The sequence below is a fragment of the Cheilinus undulatus genome, linkage group 20 (genome assembly GCF_018320785.1).
Source record: "Cheilinus undulatus linkage group 20, ASM1832078v1, whole genome shotgun sequence".
NCBI lineage: Eukaryota > Metazoa > Chordata > Actinopteri > Labriformes > Labridae > Cheilinus > Cheilinus undulatus.
Window position 1 is genome coordinate 3,844,418 of NC_054884.1, and position 17,486 is coordinate 3,861,903.

The 17,486-nt window shown below is 40.4% G+C and overlaps 1 protein-coding gene across 4 annotated transcripts in view; it reads right to left on the reverse strand.

The window, feature by feature from the left end:
- Positions 1-17,486, reverse strand: part of cacna1g (calcium channel, voltage-dependent, T type, alpha 1G subunit) — a 451,566-nt gene that overhangs the window by 158,872 nt on the left and 275,208 nt on the right. For all 4 annotated transcript variants that reach the window (XM_041814821.1, XM_041814822.1, XM_041814823.1 and 1 more), the window contains exons 11-12: positions 7,564-7,715; positions 176-361 (exon numbers count right to left, since the gene is read on the reverse strand). In XM_041814821.1, coding sequence (XP_041670755.1) covers positions 176-361; positions 7,564-7,715 — 338 coding nt within the window. The remainder of the gene's footprint in view (positions 1-175; positions 362-7,563; positions 7,716-17,486) is intronic.

The following is a 17,486-nucleotide window of genomic DNA, read 5'->3' on the forward strand; positions in this document are numbered from 1 at the left end:
AGTGTTTTTATCTGACATTAACTTCAGTCTCAGTGTCCTGCTTCTGTTGTAATGATGGAGCATTTGATTTTATTCCTCACCTTTGTGCTCTTTGTCCTTTCAATAAGGCTGTGACTCTTAATGTAGCTGTGAAAGACTGAACACATGCCACTCTCTCTCCCCCACCTTTGCCTACCTGAAAATGAAAATGAAGAGCATGAGCAGCATGCAGAAGGTGGCCACGTTGTCCATGGTCTTCATCAGCACCACCAGCTGCCTCTGCAGGGCTGGCATGAAACGGACCAGCTTCAGCACCCGCATCAACCGGAAGGTCCTGAGCACTGACAGACCGCCGCCCTGCTGACCCACGATCTCCCACACACTGGAAGGAAGAGGAAAGAGGAGAGGAAGACAGTTTACGATGCTTTCATTTATTTAGTCGAACTTGGTTAAGTTACACTAGTAATACAGCAGAGAGGACTGCATCAGCTTATCGAATTATTGCATTATTTTAAATTTTTAAAGGAAAGGGACGAGTGAAAAATAAGTTTAAAAGCCTGTGCTGTTTCAAAGAGGCCTACAGTATTTATCTATGCTCTTCCATGTTCATATTAAATGCATTTTTAGTTCCTCCCACTCATATGGAATCAGTAGGACCTGATAAGTAAAAAACAAAGCACCGTCTATGAAACAGGAAGTGGTTTCACCCAAAATCATGTCTGCATATGAGGACAACAGGCTCATCTTACTATAAAACGCAGAACAAATACATAGATTTTTAATTTTCATCAGTTTTTATATATTTTATCTGTGTCTGACAGTTGCATTGAGTTATTCAGTCAAAAATGGAGTCAGTCATTGAAAGACGATGGTGATAGTATAGTCATTTTTCTGATAATGGACCACAAGAACCTGTTAAGGCCAGGTATGAACTAAATTTACACAAACATTTCTAGAGATCCTGGAAAATTCCTTTCAGAATAATGAGAGATTACCGCAACAAAGAAAATCCCCCTAAATTCCATAAAATTTCTAAGACATTATCAAAAATCTTTGTGAAAATTAAAAAAAAAAAAAACCTCTTTAATATCCTCAAATATTCCACAAATGTTTCAGTAAGCTTTTCTGAAAAAGCCTTAAGATTTACAAAAAAATTCCAAAAAACTTCAAACCTAATTTCCCCAAATTTCTGATCAAATTTAAAAAATTTACAAAGAAATTCCCCATGAAATTCCATGAAAAATAACGGGAAATTTCCAAACATATTCCCTCAAAAAAATCCAAACAAATTCCAATTAAAACATCCCTGAACATTTGGGAAAATTGTGAAGCAAAAACCCTTCCCAAATTTCCAGTAAAAATCCTAAAAAAAATAACAAATAAATTCCTAACATCCCGATGAAAATACTGAAAATGTTTTCCCCTCTTAAAAAAAATGAAATAAAATAAAATCAAACTCTCTTAAATATACAAACATATTCACTTAATCTTCAAGAAAATTCCTAAAACTTTCCCAATTAATGTCCCAGCATTCCAAGAAAATTACTGAAACTTTAATGGAAATTCCTGACAACTATCTTTATAATTCTAATCAAGAATTTACTTCTGTGCTGTAGGAAAGTCAAAATGTAACAATGTCCTCATACGTGCACGCAGGATCTTATGAGGTTTTAAAGGTCTGACTTTGACTCTGTTGGTAGAATTGGGCGTCTCATAACCAGAGGGTCATGGGTTCAATCCCCAGCTCCTGCACATCTCTTCCTCATGCAAAGTATTTAAGCCCAGTTTGCTCCCACTGCTGCACCAGTGGCAAGAAAGTCTGGAACAAATGACCCTCAGTGGGTGTGGCAAGGAATGCAGCACATAAACTACAATGTCAGAACCAACTCCACTGATGCTGCACTGGCTGAGGAGCTAAACCGCTACTTTTCCAGGTCTGAGGTCATCAGGACGTCTGCAACATCCCCTTGTGATTCCATCCGTCGCCAGCTCCTCCCCGCTGGTTCTGATGGAATATGAGGCGAGGTGACCAGCTGGCTCAGGCCTCCATATCACCCTGCTTTAAGTCTGCTACCATCATCCCAGTCCCAAAAAGGCAGCTTCAGAGGATCTGAATGACTACAGACCACTTGCTCTTACTGCTTTAATAATGAGAAACTGGTCCTCCCTCACATCAAAGCTTACCTCCTTCAGTCCACACCAGTTTGCCTATAGAGCCAACATGTCAACTGAGGATGCTATTGCCATTAAAAGACCTGTGTGAAGATGCTCTTCACTGACTTCAGCTCAGAGTTAAATAGATCATCTCCGGACATCCTGGTTGGTAAAGTGCTGGACTCTCCTCCGTCTGCTCCTGGATCAAAAACTTTCTCACAGAGCGCCCACAGAGAGTGAAACCTGGCCCCTCACACCTCCTCCTCCTCCATTACTCTGAGTACCGGCTCCCCACGGGGCTGTGTGCTCAGCCCTCTCCTCGACTCTCTTTACACGTACTACTGCTCACTGTTAACTGGTCCAATAGCATCATTAAACTAGACACAACCACCATCAGGCTAATCTCAGGGGGAAGAGTCTCTGTAGGGCAGGGATCATCAAGTACATTTAGACAAGGGCCACATTTTAGACTTGACAGAGCCTCTGGGGACCGGACTTCCACATAAACAAAAATTAAACAAGTATTTTGTTTTTATTAGCATATTACTGTATTAGTCTTTGTATTTTCTTTCAAAACACATTTTTAGACATTACCAGTGAGATCTAGCCCTGTAATCTATAACACAGCAGGCAACAAGGAGACAGGCCTGGGCCCTGAAAATCCCCGAGAATAGGCCCTCCCCTTTTGTCACGTAGCACCAATATTATCTCATTTTAAACCCTTTCCACCCCTTTTCACTACTTCATTTGGCCATGTCTGCAACATTTTTGCCACTCTTAACCCATTATTGATCATTTCTGCTACTTTTAAACCAATTTTTGCCACTCTTTAACCCCTTTTTGCAATTTTCCTGCCAGATATTGCCCCTGTGTGCCACTCTTTAACTCCTTTCCACTACTTTGCCAGCTATATTTTTGCAACTTTTAACCTATTTTGATACTCTTAGCCCCTTTTTGCCTCTTTAACCCATTTTCTGCCATTCTTTAACCCATTTTAAACCACTTTTCCTACATGTTTTATCCCCTTTGTGCCATTTTTGTATCCATTTATGCCACTTTTAACCTATTTTGATACTGTTTTGTACCTTTTTTCCTCTTTTACCATTTTTTGCCACATTTTAACCTCTTTTCTCCACTTTTCCTGCCAATTTTTGTCACTTTGTGCTGCTGCATAACACATTTTGACACTTATCACCCATTTATGCCACCCTCTCACCCAGGGGTGTCACACTCAATACCAGCAGGGGCTGATTTCTGAATTTTGGTCTAACCTGAGGGCAGAACGGGGTCAACATTCAACCATAAACGGTCAACCTCATTTTCACCAGCAATGAATTGTGGGGGGGAAACCTTAGCACTGATGATAAATACTCTCAAGATTATAAAAAGTAAAAATAATGAGTTTAAAGGCTCAAAATCTGAGATGAAAAGTAAAACTTTTTAGCTCAAAAGGTCAAAACATGGCAGTTAAAGTCAAAATCATGTTTTTTTTAATGAAAAAATAAATAAGATAGAATGGAAATCATCATTTTTAATGGGAGATAAAAATTAAAAATCATATGTTTAAAACGTCAAAGCGTATAAAATTTAACTTTTGAGGTTAGAGGTCAAAATATGACTGAAATTCTAAAATTGAGGATTGAAAAGGTCAAATTCTAAATTAAAAGTCAAAGTAAGGATCTGAAAAGGTCAAAATGGGAGATTAAATTCAAAATCATGAGTTTAAAAGGTCAAATTATAACTTAGAATTTAAAATCGTTAATCTTAAAGGTCAAAAATAAGAAAAATATTCAAGTTATGAATTGAAAAGGTCAAAATATGGCATAAAAATTCAAAAAATAATTTGCATAAAAACTGCAGAATTGAAAATATGAATAAAAACATAACTTCATATCTTTTCCCACATTACTGACTCTTTATTTTTTATTATGATGCTTTACTTTTTCTAATTTTCATGATTTAACAAGGATCATCAGGGTTAAGTTTACATTTTTAAACTACATTTTTAAAATCCAGTGGGACAGTCAAAATAAAAATATGATGTCATGTGGTGGGCAGGGTTTAACTGTACCATGGGCCGGATTTGGCCCCCGGGCCTTGAGTTTGACACCCCTGCTCTAACCCCTTTTCACTACTTTATCTGGACATTTCTGCAACTTTCCTGCCAGTCTTATCCATCTTTTTAGAGTAATGTAGTTAATATTTATTTTAACTTAAGTTTGGGAGCAAGGCCACAGCAAAACCACACCCTCAATCACCTGACGGGCCTACTTAAACGTAGCCAACCCACATCACGCCGTCTGTCTGAGAGTCTACCCACTCTCCCTCCCTTCTCCAACTCATTAATCTCCTCCTTCATCCATTTGCTTCACCCAAGACTCATCTAATTCTAGTCACAGTCTGGGTTGAGATCAGCTCGGACAGAACGACGCCTGAGACGGAACCCCCATCCTGAGTCTCCCTCTGTTGAGACTTCATGACTAGACTGAAACTACTTACCCACATCCCTCATCTTCATCACAACAGACAACAGTCTCGCTGCACATTCTTATCAATCTCGATTAAACCTTTAATCACATTCTGTTGTGGTGTGGTCCTTGCTAGTGAATTTTCTAATAATGTCAAGTCATTTTAAAACTACTTTAATATTAATTGCATTTTTGGGGTCTGGGGGCCAGACAGGAAGCTTAGGGGGGGCTTGATCTGGCCCTCGGGCTGCCAGTTGATGATCAGTGGTGTAGGTGCATTAACGGAATAAATGCAGAAAGGGTCCCTGGGTGTTCATGTGTCAGAAGACCTCTCCTGGTCACCCATCATCACAGTCAGCGGTGGTGTAAAGCATTACTGCTCCTATCCTAATAATCATATTAATATTTACTTTAAATAATAATCTTGTTACTGGCAATACCGTAAATCTGTCAACAATGTGGTCTCATGCAACACTCACTGACTCAGGTAACACGTTAGCGCGAGTCCATGGAGGAGGAAGAGGGAAACAGCAGAGCGCTTCAAATGAGGACATCTTTCAACGTCTGCGTTTACATGGACCTGAGTATCCTGGTTATGAGTCATATCCCGGTTTTTATCATATTCTGGATGGTTCGTTACATGTGCACAGAGAAACTCGGTTATTCATATCCCTGTATACACAAGAAAAACTAGCATCCTGGTTTCTGATCACTGAATCATACCTGCACAGATAGTTGAGATGTTATTTAACAACACCAGGCGAGGTAAGTTTGAAATTTGAGAAAAAATTTGAACACTGTTATTTTGGGTTTAACAAAGATAAACCTCATTCCAACAACGGGAGAAAACAAAAATAATCTGGTTTATATTAAGAACGTTTGCTTACAGGAAATAAAGCATCTGCAGAGAAGAAGAGACAGAGAGGATGATAAGGAGTGAAAGGGAGATCTCAAATAAATAAGCTTAATATAACTTGATATTTCAAACTATTCGCACTTAGGGGATTAGAATTATTTTTATTAAACTCTACCAAAGTTTGGCAGAGACGCCAAGAAAGAGCGAAGCAACTTACAGTTTACTAACTTCACTAAGTAACTGTCGCCAAAACAACTTCAAAATAAAATGGAGGCAGCTCAAAGTGGGCCTTGAAAAGGTTCTGATTTTACTTTGAAAAGTACACCAGAAGAGTCGCCGTTTCTAAGTTTCAGTATTGGGAAGCAGGCAGGATGTTTACCGAGCACCATCTTTCCATCTTCAGTTCACAGAGCTCTAATTCCCGGTAACTCATGGCGTGAGCGGTCATTCTCTGTCTCCACAGTAAACTACGCTCACGTTTCATTGATGGCTGAAAAATTAAACTATTCAGTTCATGTTTTATCTAAATATGAGTGCGTTATCACACAAAACTGCCGTCAGTTCACAGACTGATCCGCTGCAGACACAGCCGCTCAGCCGTCACGCTCTCTGAGCAGCAGGGCTCAGCTGTTCCTCCACCACACAAACGCAGTATTTAAAAGTATCTGGAGTGAAATAAAATTCGTGCCTGTGCAGGTAGTCTGCAGCTGTGAGGAAACGGGATACTGCGTATACATGGCACAGTATCCTGTTTTCTTTGGGAGTTCTCCAGGGAGCAAAACCAGGTTTCTCAAAATATCCCAGTTTCTGAAGAGGTATACGTGCACAAAGAGAACTCAAGTCCATGTAAACTCAGTCAGTGATTGGAGGTATGAACACTATCTTGGATTTGTTGCTTAAAAGCACAAGAATATGACGGCGAAGGGTGAACTGAAACCCTCCACTGCCGTGAACTCTGCATCATTATTGTAATTCACTCCTCTCCGGTATCTCCCAGAAATCACTCTGTCACTTCAAACTGGTCCAGAATGCAGCAGCTAGGCTTCTCACTGGTTTAAACAGACGACATCACGTCACCCCCCTTTTAGCATCTTTACACTGGCTTCCTGTTAGCTTTGGAATTGATTTTAAGATCTTATTAATTACTTTTAAAGCACTGAAGGGTCTGGCTCCAATCTATATACAAGAACTTTTAACCCCCTATGAGCCAACCCGCAGCCTCAGATCCTCGGGTGGGAACCTCCTGGTCATTCCAAAGTCGAGACTCAAATCTAAGGGTGACAGGGCCTTCTCCATCAGAGCCCCTCGACTTTGGAATGACCTGCCCGAGGAGATAAGGCATGCAGAATCAGTGACATCTTTTAAATCACTTCTTAAAACTCATTTTTATAGACTGGCTTTTATGTGATGCCATTGTTTTCTCATTTGATTTCATCTTCTCACAGATTCTTATCTATTTTAGTTTAATTTCCTCTTAATCTCTCCTTTACTCCCTGTCAACCTCATTTTATTTCCTTGCCCCCTGACTGTTTTTAATCGTTACAGTCTTCCTCACTTTATTGATTTTTTGTCTTTATTTCTTCCCTTCTGTTTACCTCTGTTATAATATGTATCAATTTTACTGCTTTTACAGTTTTAGAGCTCGTTTTACCTCGCTTTACTCTCTGTTTTTGCCCTCTTATTTACATTTTAAGTGTTAAGTGTTTGGATTCTGCTGATGTTGTCTGCATGTCACGTTCTGTCTTCTTGTCTTCAGTCTGGGTTGTTGCTTTGTTCTTCTGCTTGCTTCTGCACATGCCAAAGCACTTTGTAAACCCATGTTTTTAAAAGTGCTATACAAATAAAGTTATCATCATTATCAAATCTCTTTAAAAACCAGCAGAGGCAAAGCTGGTACGTAGAGATCCCCAGAGCCTGGGTTTGACTCAAGATAACTTTGTGATGCCAACACCTATCAAGTGGCCAAAGCTCAACTTTCAACAACTGCAACAACTTCTTTCATTGTTTTGTAATGACCATTAGTTTATTCATTTTATCTAATGCAAAAGGTATGAGTGATGCGTGCTAACAGGACTTGTGTTTTTCATACTTCTCTCTGCTACTCACCTGATGACCACAATGATGCCGTCAAAGATATTATAGGGGTTCTTGATGTAGCCAAAGGGCCCGTAGACTAGAACCTTCAGTAGCATCTCCAGAGAGAACAGGCTGGTGAACACGATGTTGCTGATTTCCAAGGCATTAGTCAGTTCATCGGGCTGAGAAAACAGGAAGAAAAAGAGAAATCAATGGATGTTAGTGGCATGCTACGCTACTTCAAATCTTAAATGTTCACTAGAGCTAAAACAAGTGTACTTTAAAAGTGTTCCAGCAGTTCTGGATGAGCATCATGTAATCTGAATATCACCTGAAATCACCAGACATGGCTGGAGAAAAGCACCTGCTGGGTAACATGGGCACACAGAAATTTGCCAGTGATTGAATTCAATTGAAATGCGACAAACCTCTCTTTTCACACTCACACAATACAAACTCCACCTTTATCTTGGACCAGAAACCCACACAGAGATCACAACAGTGCTGCTGAATATGCCTGGGACGTCTGCTCAAAGCTCATCAGAGAATTGGGCTGCCACTCACATCTAGATCAAACAACTTGAGAGTGTATGTGTGAGCATTTGAGCGTGGGTGTGTGCCAGAAAAAGACAGAGAAAAAAATGAAAAAAAAAAAAAAAAAAAAAGCCTATGCAGAAAGACAAGAGAAGGAACTGGAGCCAAAAGATAAAAGGCGCGGCACGTCCAAATGTGAGACAGTATGTGCATCAGACAGCCATAACAGTATCCATAATTATGGTTGGGGAGAAAAGGGTCAGTGGGAGCGCTGTCATGTGTCTGTGGCCTGTGTAGCACCCCAGGCAGGCTTCACAGAGCCTTTCATCTCCATGCAATAAACAGTTTACACAACTCAAACACTGTGTCATACGCTCACTTTACACTGACATGACACAGAGAATGGAAGGTGTTGAGTGTCTGATGTGTTTGCATGTTCTCCATCATAAAAGTGCGAACAGATCTGTGCATACATATGTGCACGCCTGCCTCTCTGACAGTCTGAATGTCCCTAATAAGTGTGCATAAGTAGTGCTGTCACCCTGACAGAAACATTATTGCAGGGCTGCTCTAGGTGCTAATGCAATGTAATGTAAATACAGGGTGAACCAGTTAGCCTGCTCTGCCACCCATCACTCCATGCAGCTCTTTAAGAATTGGCAAACTAGCAAAGCAGCACGTAGAAGTACAGACATACCTGCTGAATACCAGCTACTCACGCTGTCTTATGACCCCAGTTTATCTCAAGCACTTCAGCAGCACTAACACAGACTGAGCAGATCATTATGGAATATTCTAACCAGTGATGTTGCAATGATTTATGGGTCATGAAGGAGAAATGAGGGAACCAGTTATCTTTTCATTAAAGCAATGAACACTTCCAATGCAATTTAATTTTCACTTTCATCTTTTGCTGTAAATTTTGTGTCGCTGTGAGAGTTTGGCAATGGACCATTTAGTCTTTCAAAAGTGAACAAATTAGCAAAAATGCAGTATTTAAGATGATTCAACAGCCAGATCAGCTGAAGCTGAAACAATATTTTTGACATTCAGGGGTTTGGTTCCTCATCCTCAGTCATAAAGTAAGATTAAAGGCTCTGTTTTACTCTTTAATCCAACCATTAAAGGTCACATATTCTACCCCTTTAAGACAAGTTCATATCGGTTTCAGAGGTCCCCCAAACATGCCTGGGAAGTTTGCTGCTGAAAAAACACTCCAGTCGTGGTTTTTTGCATGTCTAAATACCCCTCTGTTTATGTCAGACTCCGCCCCTGACTCCGCCCCTCTTTAAATTTTAGATTGTTAACTTAATTTTATTTGAGTGTTTTAGCATTTATCTCTCTTTAGTTTTAATGTCAGGGTTGTCTTTTAGTATTTTGTCCTCTTATCATAATCTACCATGTTCCCTTTATGTCAGGGGTGTCAAACTCAAGGCCCGGGGGCCAAATCCGGCCCGTGGTGCAGTTATACCAGGCCCACCAGATCATATGATATTCTTATTAGAACTGGTCCACCAGTATGATGTCTGCAGATTTCCTCCAGTATAAAAATGTAAACTTAACCTTGATTTATAATATCCTTGTTGAATCATAAAAATAAGAAAAAGTCAACAGTAAAAATTAACTGATAAAAAGTTGAAGCGTAGGAGAAATTTGTTTTCACTATATTTTCAATTTTGCATCTCACATGACTAAAAGTTATGGTTATGAACGTTTATTTCATATTCTAACATTCAAATCTCATAATTTTGACTTTTTCTCTCATATTACCTTTTAGATTCATTTTAGATTCATTATTTTACATTTTAAATCCTATTTCGACTCATTGAATCCTTTTAAAATCATGATTTTCAATTTCATCTCATGTTTTGACTTTTTTCAACTCCTAATTTTGACTTTTATCTCATTTTTTACCATTAAAACTCATCATTTTTAATATTATTTCATATTTTGACTTTTAAAACTCATGAATTTTAAATGTAATCTCCTATCTTCATATTTTAAACTCACGTTTTCAATGTTTATCTCACATTTTGATTGTTGAATATCATGATTTTGATTTTTTTTGCTAACATTTCAACTCCTCACTTTCACTCTGTCTCATATTTAATTGTTAAATATCATGTTTTAAAGTTTTATCTCAGTTTTGTGGACCATTTCAACTCCTACCTTTTTTCACCCTCAAAACTCATGGGTTGAATTTTATTTCATATTTTGACTTTTAAAACTCAGGAATTTGAAATTTTATTTCATATTTTGACCCTTAGAACTCAAGCTTTTGACTTTTATCTCATTTTTGACTGTTAAAAATCATGGTTTCAGTATTCTATCTCATATTTTGACCTTTAAACATTATTTTGACTCTAGATGTCATGTTTTTACCTTTAAAACTTATGTCTGACTTTTTATCTCAGATTTTGATTTTTTAACTTATCATGTTGACCTCATAATCTCAACATCATTTAGGCTGACACTCAGTGGTTAAATATCGACCCTGTTGGGCGCTCAGGTTAGACCTAAATTAAGAATATGATTGAGTTTGACACTCCTGCTTTATGTGTATTAGACTTATTTTATACAATTCTATTGAGCTATTTTAGTGCTTTTATTCTTATTTAAGTTTCTTTTTGTTCTGATTAAATTAAATTTTTATTTATTATTTCTTAAATTTCATTTTATGCTACTTTGTTTTTACATTTTGACCTAGCCTCCACCGTTTCAGCAGTACACACCTTCCCCCTTTACTGAATCCATTACTCATGATATAAAATGGACTTAGTAAATGGATTTGAGCTTGTATAGTGCTTTTCCAGTCGTCTGACTACTCAGTGCACTTCATGATATACTTGCCAATGTTGTGTTTGGATTACGGGGTGGGGATGAGGGGACTGGGATGAGGGGACGGGGATGAGGGGATGAGGGGACAGGGATGAGGGGATGAGGGGACAGGGATGAGGGGACAGGGATGAGGGGACGGGGATGAGGGGATGGGGGACAGGGATGAGGGGACGGGGATGAGGGGATGAGGGGACAGGGATGAGGGGATGAGGGGACAGGGATGAGGGGATGAGGGGACAGGGATGAGGGGACAGGGATGAGGGGATGAGGGGACAGGGATGAGGGGATGAGGGGACAGGGATGAGGGGACAGGGATGAGGGGATGAGGGGACGGGGATGAGGGGATGAGGGGACAGGGATGAGGGGACGGGGATGACGGGATGAGGGGACAGGGATGAGGGGACAGGGATGAGGGGATGAGGGGGCAGGGATGGGCTGGGGTAGAGTCATGTATTCTTTCTTATTCTGTTTGTGTCTAAAACACTTTGTGCTACATTGTTTCATATGAAAGTGCTACACTAATAAAGATTGATTAAACACTGCACAGTTAAAGTGTTGGCAACTATTATCCATACACACATGAACAAAATATTTAGTACTCTTCCATTAAAGAACGAAAACCCCACAGTGGTCTCATCAAGCAGCACACTTTCTACCAGAAGTTTATCGTAGAAACCTGAAGGTCATTCCCGTTGTTCTCTGTCTAAGCAAACAAAACTAACTGCTCTTGACAAATATCTTCACCAAGGGCACAGTGAAAGCTTTCCTAAGTTTAAACAAGTCAACACTCAGAAGTCATTGCTCAGTATTAAGTCATAGCTCCCAGGAGAGCAGAATACAGCAGTGGGCCCTGAGGCAAAAGAAGATGTCCAGCTACAAAGCCTTCTGTTGCACCATAAATGAAAGCCTGAAGCTTGAGCCTGAGTTTCATGATCTTATGAGAAAGTAAACACTGCCTGTCTTTTGAGTTTAGGGGGATGAAAGAAAAGTGCTTGGGAAAGATTGTTGTCATGGTTCACAGGGCTGAACGATCTGCAAAAATAATCTAATTGTGATTCTTTTTCCCAAATATTGCGATTTGATATGCAGTTATTCTTAGGTTAATGTTACGTTTTTTTAGAAAAATTCAAGCGATAAATAATTCCATAAAAAAGACCATGTGTAATGAAAACAATGAAATTATTCCCGAAACAATTAATCCATAGTAGAATGAATCTGAATATGGAGGTACAACAAGCTTTAAGCTATAAAGGAGGCGGCTGGGGTGGAGGAGGAGGCTGGCTACCAGCTGATCACAGCGGGGGTATGACTGGGAGTCAGACAGCTCAGCAGCATTTAAAGCCACAGGAACAGCTCGTTCTGAGCAGGGCTGAAACAGAGGGGTTTTTAGACATGCAAAAATCCAAAACTGGAGTGTTTTTCAGCAACAGACTTCACAGGCATCTTCTGGGGACCTCTGAGAACAATATAAACTTGTCTTAAAAGGGTAAAATATGTCCCCTTTAATCTGATTTGCGGTTATTAGAGAAAACCTTTGCCCCATCTCCAGGGTAATTTCATACCCCAGGGCAGTTGTTTCCAAATGGGGTTTTTCCACTACAACTTTATGCCGTGCCAACCCAAACCAAGCCGTGCTGATTTGCTTTTCCATCACCAGTTCGGTCGTGCTGCGCTACACCGAGCCACGCTAAAGCGAGGCAGCCCCACCTCCAAGCTTGCTGCGCTGATAGATTTGCGGGGGGGGGGGGGTTTAACCCTTCTGCTACTGATAACCCTGCCTAATACATTTTCAGCCCACTGGGAGACAGGGAAGTTTCATCCCTGCCTCTGTTCCAGCTGTCTGTAAGTCTATTACACTGGTGGTCTAATGTCAGCATTCACTGTACAACTTAAACATCTATGATACAAGACCAAAACTCAAGACTTTTGTGCTCATTCTAAAGTCCGATAGTTGCAAAGTCCTCACGCTGACGAGTGAAATCATTAAGAACTAAGCACAAATAATGACTGGGGATGAGCAGCAGGAGCAAAACTCAGGAGTCTGCCACTGTCCTAAGCCCACCGAGTCACCCATGGCCATTGACTTGAACTGAAACGTGCATATCTGTGCAGCCTCTGTGTTCAAAAGGAATACTCAATGCCTTAAAAATGAGAATCTTTAGAGGCAGAAAAAAAGGGTTAATGAAGTGTATTTCACCAAATTACATGTTCCATGTGAATGTCAGAACCATCATGCAATGCATGTGCAATGCAACAGAGCCAGTGTAGAAAATATGTACAAAGGCAAGAGCGATATCCCTTTTCTCTCATGCCTCTTTGTTAAAAAATGATAATTTGCCCACAGCCTGCAGTGCAGCCCCTGCCAGGGAAGCCGGCTTCCTGAAAAAACAAGCGGATCTGTGTTTCATCTCACCTCTTTGTCATCGTCTGTTTCTCTTGTGCCTGTCTCTAGGTTCACAGACACGGACAAACCTATCCGTTTGATCCCAGTGCTTTATTGTACCCATTCATTTGCTCACTGACGAGCAAGGAGGCGGCAAATCCTTTATACAAGCACATAAGCTTTGTGTGATTAAGAGAGGTTCAAAGGCTAAACGAATGCTGCTGCACTTAGATGTTCACATGTTCTTTCAGATGAATGCCCTCACACACTGCTACAGTGATGTGAACTACTATTTGAACCCTTCCTCTTTCCTTTTTTATTCATATTTGTCACACTTAAATGTTTCAGATCAACAAACTAATTTTAATATTAGACAAAGGTGGCAACAACTTTAATGAGGGCGATAAGTGGCAATGAGTCTTTTGCATCACTGTAAGGGAATTTTGGCCCACTCTTCTTCGCACAATTGTTTTAACACAGCCATACTGGAGGGCTTTCCAGCATGAACTGCCCGTTTAAGGTCACACCACAGCTTATCAATTGGATTTAATTCCAGATTTTGACTAGACCACTCCAAAAGCTTCATTTTGTTTTATTTTTTTTGGTATGTTTCAGGTCGTTGTCCTGCTGCATAACCCAAGAGCGCTTGAGCTTGAGGTCATGAACTGATGGCCGGACATTGGCCTTCAGGATTTTCTGGTAGACAGCAGAATTCATGGTTCCATCAATCACAGCAAGTGGTCCAGGTCCTGAAGCAGCAAAGCAGCCCCAGACCATCACACTGCCACCAACATGTTTGACATGGCATGATGTTCTTTCTATCAAATGCTGCGTTATTTTTACTCCACACACCTTCCAAAAAGTTCTACTTTTGCCTTGTCAGTCCACAGAATATTTCTCCAGAAGTCTTGGGGATCATCAGGATGTTTTTATTCAAATGTGAGACGAGCCGTTGTGTTCTTTTTAGTCAGCAGTGGTTTTGGTCTTGGAACTCTCCCATGGTGCCATTGTTGCCCAGTGTCTTTCTGATGGTTGAGTCATGAACTCTGACCTTAAATTAGTCAGGTGAGGCCTGCAGGTCTTTGGATGTTGTTCTGGGTTCTTTTGAGACCTCTTGGATGAGTCATTCATGCACTTTTGGAGTCATTTGGTTGGCCGACCATCCCTGGGAAGGTTCACCACTGTTCACAGTTTTCCCCGTTTGTGAGTAATGGCTCTCACCATGGTTTGCTGCAGTCCCAAAGCCTTGAAAATGTCTTTGAAACCCTCTCCAGACTGAAAGATGTCAGTGACTTTGTTTCTCATCTGTTCGTGAATTTCTTTAGATGGTTCCATGGTGTGTTGAAGATCTTTTATCCTCACTTCATCAGACAGGTTCTATTTCAGGGATTTCTTGATTCAACAAGTCGACTGTCTTATACAATTATACTCAACGTGTGGCACTGGAGCCTCATGTGGCTCTTTTATGATGATTTGAGGCTCTTTAATGTCATAATCTGAAACATTATTCCCCCAGACAATGTTAAAAAGGGAAACTTTGACCTCAGAAGTTAATCACATTAATCAGTTTGTTTCTCAGACTTATACAGAAGGCATAATTGTCAAACTTAATCGTCCCATTTATCCAGTTTTTGCCTTTTTTCAATTTTTTTGACACTTTTCACCCAATTAAGCTACCATTGCCATTAAATACCACTTTCTTTAACATTTCTTTTTGCCCCTTTTATCCCATTTCTGCCCCTTTCGCCTTGACCATTTAAGCTACCTTTAGCCATTAAATACCACTTGTTTCCTCTTTTTGCCCATTTTTGCAACTTCTTTTAGCCACTTTAATCCCATTTTTGCCCCTTTTCACCACTATTTACCCGTTTAAGCTACCTTTAGCCATTAAATACCACTTGCTTCCTATTGTTTGCCCTATTTTGCCACTCTTGGCTGCTTTTGCCCATTTGAGTTACTTTTCTCTCATATTTTGCCACATTTTTTGCCACTTTTGGACCATTTTTCAACCTTTAACTTATTTTAATGCTACTTCAAGCCATTTTTGCCACTTTTCACCATTTAGATTGTGGCTCTTGCAACGCTTTTTTTCAACAATTTGGCTCTTTAGTTGGCAGGGTTGAGTAACACTGGTCTAATATCAAGACAAACACAGAAATCAGTAAGGGGTAAATACTTTTTCAAGGCTCTGCATGTAGAAACACACTCTTCTCCAGACTTGTGTTTTGCACTAGAATATACACATTTACATCTACCAAAAAGAAGACTGAAATTCCTGTGGCCACACATTAACCTACACCATGAACACAGCATTCATTACCATGCACATACTAGTACATGCTCAAAGCTCTCACCCACAGACAAACACAAGCACACTGCTTCATAATAGATGTGATTGATAAGCCAGAACAAAAAGTACACTTTTTATGAGGTGAGAGTTGGACTGTAGACATCTGGCCTTCAGAATGAGGTTCAGGTCATTATTTTTCCCCCACTGTTTTGCTCTGCTATTGTTCCAGCTTGTATATTAGACATTCCTCAGACATCATGCAAGATTACTGCTGGAGAAAGAGACCATAAAAATGTTTCTCACACATAGAAACGCTCAGAAGAATGGGGAAAAAACAGCACATGGAGGTACAAAAATACACCCAAACCAACAAACCAACCACACACATGCTAACTTCACCAAAGGTTCAAAGCCTTTAGCTTTGCAGGATCCTATCTGACTGATAGCAGCTGAGGTGTGAGATGAAGGTGACCACGTGCACAAGTTAGTGACTGAAAAAAGACGGTCACACTTTTCTAATTGCTTCCATTGATGGCTGTTTCCTGGGTAATGAGGCTGCAGCAGCATTAGGAGCTGGAGTGTGCTAGATGAGGAATAGTGTAATCTGGTTAGAGCTAATGTAATGCCACCTAATCTGATGTGATCTAATCTAAACTGGATGCTGCAAGCTGCACCATTCGAGAATGTCAACGATCCCGCACCAGGTCTGGTGTGTGTGTTTGTAGGTGTGTGTGTTGGTTTAATCAAGTGGTGTGCTTGAGCATGGATACAGGGGAGGAAGATTCAAGCATGAAATGTTAAATGATACACTCACCATCATGGTTGGTTGGTTGTGATTTAATAATGACGAGGATACATCTCAGATGACTGAGGACTGATTAATCTAAAGTCTGTCACTCAGGAGGGATTATAAAATTATTCATCTCAGTGTTTGGATCATTTAACGCCACAAAAGCTACGGATGCCTGGTTAGGCTGACATTGTCTCAATCAAAACATGTGGGAAACATCTCAGGGGTCAGCTTCAGGAATCCTGCCCTTTGTTTTTCTCTATTCTTTTAGCAGAATAAGCATCATGAGCAACTGGCACAATGGTGGGGACACAAATGTTTGCAGTCTACAAGTCATTTATGCACCAGTGTGTCAGTTATTCAAACACCTATTGATCTGATAATGGATGATTTGCCTCCGATTTACGACCTCAAACTGAAAGATTTACATGTTAAATACAATCATATGCATATATGTATATACACAGCGCCTTAAGTATCTCCAACAGGCAGAAACAAAATCTTTATTTTCATAACTGGAATGGGACATGTCTTCTAATGGTGGCTGTCGGGATGGAGCCACGGCGACTCATTGCCACTTGGATGTGACATCACGGGCTGCTAATGGCGGCTGTTGTTGTGTTGCTGCATCCCTATAGAGCGTGATTATTGTCTGCCATCACTCCACAGTTCAGTTGCCCAGGCTCACCCCAAAATGCTGAACTCCCTCATCCAGCCCCACTTGGCATTCCCTGATCGAGTAGAGTACTCCAAACCCCCAGAGCCCACCATGTAAGGTTGTGACCCGGCCTCTCAGGTCAGGTAGAGACTAGACTCAGTGAGCCAACCTCTGTGGCTGACCTCTTGTCCTCCCATGTCTTTGGTGGTAGGAGTTCCACAGACATAATATACATAGATGCCTCATTGACTGTGTTTGTCCGCTGCAACAATATGGCAACGTGCCCGCCATATCGCCAGAGGCAAGGCCGTTCCATAAACAAATGCAAGTATATGAGGGATGAAGGGTTTCCTGATTAAAATTAAAATACATTTACATTTAAGTGATGGTAATGAGTCCTTTGTATATTAAGCAGTTTACAGGTATATTTTAAATGATTCAAAATTACTATCAGAGAGCC